This window comes from Megascapheus bottae, chromosome 2 (assembly GCF_031878675.1).
Source record: "Megascapheus bottae isolate mThoBot1 chromosome 2, mThoBot2.hap1, whole genome shotgun sequence".
Classification (NCBI taxonomy): domain Eukaryota; kingdom Metazoa; phylum Chordata; class Mammalia; order Rodentia; family Geomyidae; genus Megascapheus; species Megascapheus bottae.
In genome coordinates this window covers 49,745,432-49,754,972 of record NC_143510.1, presented here as the reverse complement: position 1 = coordinate 49,754,972, position 9,541 = coordinate 49,745,432, and the positions used below count along the sequence as shown (strand labels likewise).

At 52.1% G+C, this 9,541-nt stretch overlaps 1 protein-coding gene across 1 annotated transcript; it reads left to right on the top strand.

The window, feature by feature from the left end:
* Nucleotides 1–793: 793 nt before the first annotated feature.
* Nucleotides 794–8,224, top strand: Krt78 (keratin 78). The gene is made up of 9 exons (XM_090356242.1): nucleotides 794–1,159; nucleotides 1,452–1,666; nucleotides 3,204–3,264; nucleotides 3,647–3,742; nucleotides 5,104–5,268; nucleotides 5,738–5,863; nucleotides 7,245–7,465; nucleotides 7,703–7,737; nucleotides 7,821–8,224. The coding sequence occupies exons 1-9, from the start codon at nucleotides 794–796 to the stop codon at nucleotides 8,099–8,101; spliced, it is 1,566 nt and encodes a 521-aa protein (XP_090212368.1). The 3' UTR covers nucleotides 8,102–8,224.
* Nucleotides 8,225–9,541: the final 1,317 nt, after the last annotated feature.

Genomic DNA, 9,541 nt, shown 5'->3' with positions numbered 1-9,541 from the left:
TAGGGACATTTTTATACTGAAGACTGGTGCCTCTGACTTGTACTCTGGACACACAGACCACACCCCCGCCGCCTCCCCCCCCCCACCATGGCACTTGTGTGTGGGAGCACAGATCCTGGCTGGGGAGGTCAGCTCTCAGCGGGTGGTGCCACTTGGATGATTGCTGGGTTGGGTTAGAGGAGGGACTGGGTGCCCTGCTTTTTCTATGTCATTTCTAAATCCTGAAGTACCTTTCAGTCGACAGGGCTAGCAATACCTTCCCTACCTCCCAGCTTCAAGCTCTGCACTGGGCTTCCCTCCTCCACCTCTTTCAGGACAAGTCTTCCTTTTGAAGATTTGTTCTATGTCCTGTATCTTTAGGGTGCCTGGTACCTCCTCTCCCTCCTCTCCTCCCCATCTCCTCTAAGCATCTTCCTCTCTCTGGCCTCCTTCTCCAGGAAGCCTTCCTTGAATAGTCCTCTGTGACTTTACCCATTGCTCAGTGCGGTGACCCAGGGCTCTGCTTGCTTCCTCATCTCCTCCCACCAACCCTGGAGCTCCCAAGGCAGGAGCTGGGCCTCCTTCTCCCTTGATCTTTTTACGTGCCTGCCATCCGTTCTCCAGGTGCGTCATAGTAAATCAGCCAGAGCCAAGTGTCCGACACACTCAGACTCAGAGCATCTTGCTCTCCAAGGCCCAGCCCAGAGACAGGAGGGGATAAAAGTCCCGTGCCTGAGCCCCAGGGCAGGAACATACATACACACACACCTTGACCACCTGTCTGTCTATAGCTACGTGACTGCCTGTCTCTGCCATGTCTCTCTCCCCCTGCCGGGCCCAGAGGGGCTTCAGTGCTCGCTCAGCCAGTATTGCTCTCTCAGGAGCCGGTGGCCGGGCTGCCTTCAGCACCAGAAGCCTTGGCTCCTTCCGGGGGTGCCAAGGAGGTGCTCGAGGAAGGGCCTGGGGGTCCCGGGGAAGGTTTGGGGTATGGGCTGTAAAAGGAAGTGGTGGCCCTTGGCTTTCCCTGTGCCCCCGGGGGGGCATTCAAGAAGTGACCTTGGACCAGAGTCTGCTGACGCCCCTGAAGATTGAGATTGACCCCCAGTTCCAGGCGGTCAGGACACAGGAGACCCAAGAAATCAGAACCCTCAACAACCAGTTTGCTTCCTTCATTGACAAGGTGAGAGGCAGCTCAGCCGGGGAATGGGCAAGTCTGCCCTCCTCCTACCATTTTTGCTTCCACAGCAAGGAAGTCCTCCTCTAGTCTACCTCGATGCTCTCTGTTAATGCTAACCAAGGAAGGCCTGGTTATTCCATGACTGGGGCTTTGGGGTAGAGAACATTGCTCAGTGGTGGGAAAGACACTTCTATATTGATCCATCCAACCCTGTGGATGTGCTCAGGGGACAGAGGGGATGGTCAGGAGTGTATCCCGAAGCTGGAGCCTCAGGGTCTCTGTTCTCCGGCTGCAGGTGCGGTTCCTGGAACAGCAGAACAAGGTTTTAGAAACCAAGTGGTCCTTGCTGCAGCAGCTGGAGGTGAACAATGGGCCCGGGGGCCTGGAGCCTGTCTTCGAAGCCTGCCTGGTCCAGCTCAGGAGGCAGCTGGAGCAGCTGCAGAGAGATCGAGGGGCACTGGACACGGAGCTGAGAGCTTGCCAGGACCAGGAGGAGGAGTACAAGGCCAAGTAAGCACCTCCCCTCGTGGGAAAGGTCCGGGAGGGCTTCTACAGTCCGTGGGTCTCCCACAATGCGTCTGCACCACGATTCCCCCTTCTCCTTCACTCAGGCAGCCACCTGCCCAGCTCAGCGCACACTAGAGGAAGACCAAAGCTATGTCCCCTCACCACGGGGCTGGGGCCCATTCCTACAGGCCCTGTCAGCAGGGCCCAGGTTTCTGGTCAGGGCTGGGAAGGGCCTATTTAAATAATGCTTCAGTGGCTTTTTTTTTTTTTCCTCAAGAAATTCCTGTTTAGCAGGCTGTGGGCAAGAAAGTGACTCAGATGTCCTCTGGTCCCTGGAAGGCAATGAATTTAGTGGGGCAATCCCCATGCACATGCCACCATTCATAGTGGGGTTGTGGGGAGGGAGCCCTGAGCTGAAGGGTGAGGCCGTGTGGCCTGAGCCATCCACACTTGCCTCTGTTTCCACATCTGCACACTGGAGAGAGATTCCCTCTGATCTCCAGGGCCGGTGGGAGGTGGAGGAGTGGGTGATCAAGGTTCTGGGTCTCCTAAGGCTAATCACTGAGTGGTGGAGAGTCTTAGTCTAGCCCTTTTCTCCTCATAAAACCCAAGCTGATAGATGATACTTGTCTGTAGTAAGAACAGGCATTTGGTGGATTCTTTTTTCAGTGCTGGGGATTGAACCCGTGTCTCTACACACATGAAGCAAGTTCTCTACCACTGGGCCACACACTCAGCCTGAGAGCAGGCATTTAAATTGCCTTAGAAAGTGTGAAGTGATGCGGCCTATTTTCACAGGGGACAGGGGCTGAGTGGCCCAGGGACATAGCTAGGATGTGATAAAAACCTCCCAATGGGAAAGGAGAAGAAAGCTAGCCATGGTTTAAAAAATAAGTTAAGAAACTCTTATTCTAGGTGCCAGGAGTTTGGCCTAGTGATAGAGTGCTTGCCCAGTTCCATTCCTCTGTACCACATATGCAGAAAAAAAAAACCAGATGTGGTGCTGTGGTAGGGCTCTAGCCTTGAGAAAGCCCAAGGACAGTGCTCAGGCCCTGAGTTCAAGCCCCAGGACTGGCAAAACAAATCTTATTCTCATTTTATTTTGCGTAGTTGTGAAAGGAGTTTCGGTTCGACAAGTCTGGTTATGAGTGTAGCCCGTCTTGACCAGGGTCCCGCCCTCACTGGTTCTCTTCCATCCTTCCCAATCTGGGGTGGGCTTTCGGGTGTCTAAAGGCAAGGCCCCTGCTCAGGGACAGTGAGCTTGGGGATGGGGTCGTGGGCTCCGACATCAGCAGATGTCCGATGTGTCCTTTTCTTTCTTTTTTGGCCAATCCTGGGGCTTGAAGTCAGGGCCTGAGCACTATCCTTGGGCTGTTCTCAAGACTAGCACTCTGTCATTTGAGCCACAGCACCACTTCTGGCCTTTTCTATGTATGTGGTACAGAGGAATTGAACCCGAATCTTTGTGCATGCTAGGCAAGCACTCTACCACTAGGCCAAAGTCCTGGCCCTGATGTGTCCTTTTCTACTTACCTGGCAGGTATGAACAGGAGGTACACCAGCACGCCATGGTGCAGGATGACTTCGGGGTCCTTAAGAAGGTGGGAAGGGCAAGTGCTGGGATCAGATCGTCCCCCCCTCTCCCCCCCCCCCCCGCACTGTGCAGTCTGCTCCTAAGCTTGGGAGGGTAGAGGGTGGGGCTCTTGACCCAGGATTGCCATCACTCTGTATGCAGTCCTCCTCTGAAAGGGGACATTTACCCAGCCACAGAGACCCTCCAGATAAGGCACTCCATGTCCAGCTCTGGGGGGCATTGCAAGAAAGGGAGGAGGGAGTGGAGGAAGTAGAGAAGGGCAGGATTATGCAGGGAGGGCTTCCTGGAGGTGGGCATAGGCTGGAGCATCGTTCAGAACTGGTTTAGGAAGGACAATGGGCCCACCTGGAGGAAGTGAGGATTCATGAGCTCTATCTTCTTGTCACCAGGATGCAGATGGGGTTTTCCTGAGCAAGCTGGAGTTGGAAGGCAAGCTGGAGTCTCTGAGAGACTACTTCTGCTTCTTGAAGCGTCTGTATGAAGAAGTGAGCTTCTGCCAGGGGTGGGCCAGAACAATGAAGGGGATAGTGTAGGCAAGGTGATGGGGAGAGAGGCCAAGAGGGGGTGACTGGAAAGGGTGGCTTGGATTTGTGATTATTCAGTCATTTGATAGTCAATTTCTGAGAAGTCACTGTGTGGATCCCCAGGTACTGTGGACACAGTAATGGATAGCCAGATGGAAAACACACAAGATCAGCTTCCTACAGGCACAAGTACTAGATTTAGTAAACAGTGAGTGATGTAAACTGGACATTGGTGGGTTTTGCCTGTAACTCTGGCTGCTCAGGAGGCTGAGATTTGAGGATGCGGTTTAAAGGCAACCCAGATAGGAAAGTCCATGGGACTTTTATCTCCAATTAAACAGAAAGAAGAGGAGGAGGATGAGGAGGAGGAGGGAGAAAGAAGAAGAAAAGGAAAGAAGAGGAAAAGGAGGAGGAGGAGGCAGCAGAGCTGTGGCTCAAGTGTTAACATGATAGCTTTGAGCTAAAAAGCTGTCCTTTAGAAGCCTGTTCTTAGGCTGAGTGTGTGGCCCAATGGTGGAGAACTTGACTTATATGTATAGGGACATGGGTTCAATTCTCAGCATCGCAAAAAAAAATTCCACTAAAATAATTCCACTACATCAGGCCCTGAATTCGTGCTCTAGTGCCAGTGCACACACACTCAACATAGTCAGCTGATGTGTATTAGAAGGAGGTGAGGGCTATGGAGAGAGGGAAAGGAAGGTTGGAAAACTAGAGAGGCCACCATGTCAAATTAGCCTGTGTTAGGAGGTAAGTTAGTGTGAGGATTTGAAAGCAAGGCAGTTAACCTGCGGATGAGATTTGGGGTCCCAGCACACTGCCTGAGGTGCGTTGGTGTCTCCTGGGAAATGCAAAGGGCTTGTAAGCCAGGGAGTACCCTAAAGAGTCAGAAGAGTGACGGGGACCTCAGGCCTGAGCTGCAGGAGTCACCATCTTGATAAGCCCCTGTCTTTATTCTCTTTCTTTGTTCTCTTTTGAGTTGTCCTGGGCATTGTCCCTGAGGTTTTTTTTTTTTTTTAATTTGCTCAAGGCTAGTGCTTTACCACTTGAGTCACAGCTCCACTTTTGGCAATAAGAGTCTCATGGACTTTCTTGCCTGGGCTGGTGTCAAATTCAGCTCTCAGCCTCTTGATTAGCAAGGACAGGCACGCGGCAGGAGCACCCGGCTGGCCTTCCCTTTTAAATGAAGACACAGAGCTCCACCAAGGGCACACGGTACTCAGCACCCCGGATGAACGCAGGCAACTGACTGTCACTGTGCGGGCGTGGTTATGAGAGGGAGAGCACCAGGGTGGTGGAGACTGGGCCGATCTCTCCCGCAGGAGCTGGGCCAGCTGCGGCCCCAGATGAGCGACACATCTGTGGTGCTTTCCATGGACAACAACCGCTGCCTGGACTTCAATGACATCATTGCTGAGATCCGCGCCCGCTATGAGGAGATCGCCCAGAGCAGCAAGGCTGAGGCTGAGGCTGTGTTCCACACTAAGGTGATGGGGCTAGGTCGTGGTGGTGGTCAGGAGGTGGAGAGGCCTGGTATGGGGCACTTCTCGGTCTCCCACTGGAGTGCTATTTATTTATTTTTTCTTTGGTGTCACTACTGGGGTTTGAACTCAGGGCCAATTCCTGAGCTTTTTTCCCCCCTCTCAAGGTCACACATCTCCACTTCTGGCTTTTTGTTGGTTCATTCAAGACAAGAGCCTCTTGAGTAGCTTGGATCACAGCTGTGAGCCATCAGAATCTGGCATTGGGGTGGTTTTTGATAACCTCTCTGAGGTCCCGGGCTCTTTCCAAAAGGCTGGGCTTTCCATAGGCCTATCTACCATGTCTTGGACTTGAGTTGGGAAGATGAAGATGTCAGGAGGCGCCTCCAAAGACTGGGAGATGGTGGGTCCCCTGCTGTTGGGGGTCAAAGGTTGCCATCTTCCCAACCAATGGTGTCTCCTTGGTGCCCTTCAGTATCAGGAGCTCCAGGCATCGGCCCAACACCATGGGGACAGCATGAAGGAGACCAAGATGCAGATATCCCAGCTGCAACACGCCATGCACACGTTGCAGAGTCAGATTGCAAGCCTCAGGGATCAGGTGAGGCCCCTGGCCCCATCCTCTGCAGGCAGCCTCCCATCTTGCCCCTGGGTCTGGCTCACCAGCTCAGGCTCACATGGTTTGTGCAGAAGCTCTGGCTAAGTGGCCCATGTGAGTCTGGCTCATGTGGATAGAGAGGGGGCCTGCATCCTCCTTCAGCCTCCTGCACCCTGTGAACTCTAGCTAGCCTTCACATGGGCATTTCTGGGCGACAGTCACTTGTAGTGAGCTCACTTCCAGATGGACTTCTTGCTCTCAGCTCCTTGGGAAGAAAGTGACTTTGTCTCTTTGTGTATCTCTTCTTTGACTCTTGCTCCTCAAACTGAGCAGAGACTTGAAGGCTCAGAGTGCATTTCCTGGGCAGCTGTTGGGGAAGGTGAGAGGTAGGAGAGCAGGCAAGATGTAGGCATGATGTAGGCAGAAAAGGGCACTCTCATGGAGGCATGTGGTCATACTTTATGATGTCATCACTTACTTGTCCTTGAGAATCTCCAATTTACATCCCCCAAACTGCAAGAACTACTTTGGGGGTGCTCAGAGGGTAGGGAGCAGAGATCATAGTCTGAGGTGCTCGTTCTTCACTTCCAAGTATCCTCCCACGCAAGGATGGTCCTGTGGAGAAGGTCCTCGGGGCGTGTGGAGGTCTTCGTGTTTCCTTACCATCTCTCCTTTGAAATGGGAGGCGGGGTCTGAGGTGAAGGATAGTGCTCAATTTCCTGTTCAACGTTTCCCCAGTGGAACTCCAGTTCTGGAATATTCTGTGTGATCTTTCTTTCCAATGCTGATCCCTGGGTCTCCTGCAGACCCTGGGGAACCAGAACCGCTCAGTATGGGGCCCCAAACCCTACCACAGCTTCTGAAGTGCATGTAGGCCTAGGATCTCACACAGAGCCTTTCTTATAATAATCTACATATATATGTATATATATACATATAAGTGTGTGTGTGTGTGTGTGTGTGTGTGTGTGTGTGTGTGTGTGTGTGTGTATTGCTGGTCCTAGGGCTCTACCACTTGAGCTATGCCTCCAGCCCTCTTTTCTTCTAAGGACACTACTCATTGTATTTAGGACACACGCTAATTACAGTATGATAATATATGATCCTTAGCTCAGGACATCAGTAAAGGGCCTATCTCCACATAGGATTATATTCTGAGGTTCTGGGTGGTCAAAAACTTTTGGGGGATCTAATTCAACCTTCAAAGGAGGTAGGGAAATTGTGGAGGTCATACTTTCCCTTACAGTGAGAAGGGCTAGAGGATGGAGTAGCTACAGCAATTCTAGGTTTGTGAAAATTTGGTCTGTGTTCTTTCTTCCATTGTGTCTTTGTGGGTCTTTGGGGGCTTATCCCTACCTTCTCCCTCATGTCCCCTCACTTCCAGAATGCCAACCTGCAGTCAGCCATTTCCGATTGTGAGCAGCATGGGGAGACAGCTCTGAAGGATGCCCAGGACAAGCTGAGTGAGCTGGAAGGAGCTCTGAGAACTTCCAGGCAGGACATGGCCCGCCTGCTGCGTGACTACCAGGAGCTGATGAGCACCAAGCTGGCCCTGGATGTGGAGATCGCCACCTACCACAGGCTGCTGGAGGGAGAGGAGTGCAGGTGGGACAGGCTGGAGGGACCTGGGAATGCAGGACTGGAGTGGGTGGGGGAAGTACTCACAGGGCTCTCCCTGTTGAGGGGTATTCTGGGAGATTTCCTGACATCATGAATTGCGAAGGAAAGATTTTTGCACTGAGGACTGAAGATCTTATGAGAGGTTGGGTGGGTTGTGGATGGGTTGTGCCTAAGCACCTGCCTCCATTGTTGACATTTCTGGTATTGTCTCTTCTCCCCCAGGATGTCTGGAGAGTGCCCCAGCCAGGTCACTATCTGTAAGTATGAGGGGAACTTGAATATGGGGATCCCCTTGAGGGCACTGAGGACGCTGTGATGACGTAGACACATTTCTTGGCAGCCATAATGGAAGGTGGTGCCTCGGCATGTGGAGGAGCTGGTGGTGGCCCTGCAGACACCTGTGGACTCAGAGCCAGGAAAGGCGGTTTTGGGTCTGGCTGCTCCAGCATCGTGACTGGAGGCTACTCTACTGACCTGGAGTCTGATCGCCGTCCTGCTTTGGGTTCCTGCTCTGTGTCTGGCTCTGGCTTTGGCTCTGGCTTTAGCTCTGGCTCCAGCTCAGGTCATACCATTGTGAAGAAGACCGTGGAGTCGAGTCTAAAGACATCCATCATATACTGAGTGATCTGGCAGCCACCTCCTTCCTGAAGCCATCAGTTCTGCTCCTTCTCCCGCCCCCTACCGTGTCCACTGCTCACAAGGAAATCTGAGAGAGACCATCAATAAAGTCTTGCTTCACCTCTGCTCTGAGTGCTCAGTCAGTGGCTTCTTATCTGTGTAATGCCTACCCCAAGTCAAGGTGTGCAGAACCCATCCTTTGGCCAGTCAGCCTCAGTCTCTCCATTTCCCACAATTTTCAGCCTGATCTGAAAGTCTTCTCTTGGATGGGCTACTATTATTTTGTGACTCATGCTGGTAATCCTACTTACTTAGGAAGCTGAGATCTGAGGATCACAGTTGAAGCCAGTCCAGGCAGGGAAGTCCATGTGAGCTTTCCTTGAGTGGCAGAGGACCAACAACAGAGTTATGGGACAATGCCAAGGCCCTGAGTTAAAGTCCCAGTAATGCACATATGTGTGTGCATTCACACACATCCTTTAGTGATGGGGGAGAGGCCTATTGCCAAGAAGATGGAGGCTGGAGCCAGGGATATTACTCCTGTCCTCCTCTCTCTGGCCCTCTGTTTGCCCAACTCCCCCCAGTGAAGAAACAGCACCAGATTCCTTTTTTACTCTATGTCCCTTTCCTACCTTCTTCCTGCAAATTGTATTCAAGACACTCAGATTTGAGGCACTATCCTAGCCTTGAGGCTTCAACACGATCTTTCCCACCCAAGAGAACCAGAGCCTAGGTCTCGATACTGGCCTCCTTTGACTAGTTCAGATGCCCTGTGCTGGAACAGGGTGTGTGTGTGGGGGGGGGGAGGGGGTCCTCTGTGCAGGGAAGGGTCCCATTGTTTTGTGTCCTTTCTTCACACTCCTTCTCATGGGTACCCTGGTTCAGCTTTCACCAAGGCCAATGGCACAGATGCTAGCCTTGAATATATGTTCCAAAAGAACATTGCAAGGGAGATTAAAGGGCAGAGACAAAGAATCTCTGTGGCAAAGTGCAGTTTTTACACCACTCTTTTCAGCAATTCTACTCTGCCCTGAGCTTGCACATCTCACCCAGAAAAACAAAAGCGGGGAGACTATTCAACCTGCTTCCCTTGAAAGGCAAATTGAGGAATATCTGTCTAAATGTGGCCTCATTTCTCTGGGAACTCCTCTGAACTTGTGAAAGCAATTCTTCAGTCTCTCCAGTCTCTCTCCAGCTTCTCTCTCTCTCTCTCTCTCTCTCTCTCTCTCTCTCTCTCTCTCTCTCTCTCTCTCTCTCTCTCTCTCTCTCTCTCTCTCTCTCTCTCTCTCTCTCTCCTCTCCTCTCCTCTCCTCTCCTCTCCTCTCCTGGTATTGGGGTTGAATTCAGGGCCTGTCTCTGAGCTATTTTTCTCAAGGGTGACACTCTACCCCTTGAGCTACAGCTCAGCTTCTGGCTTTTTAGTGGTTATCTGGCGATATGAGT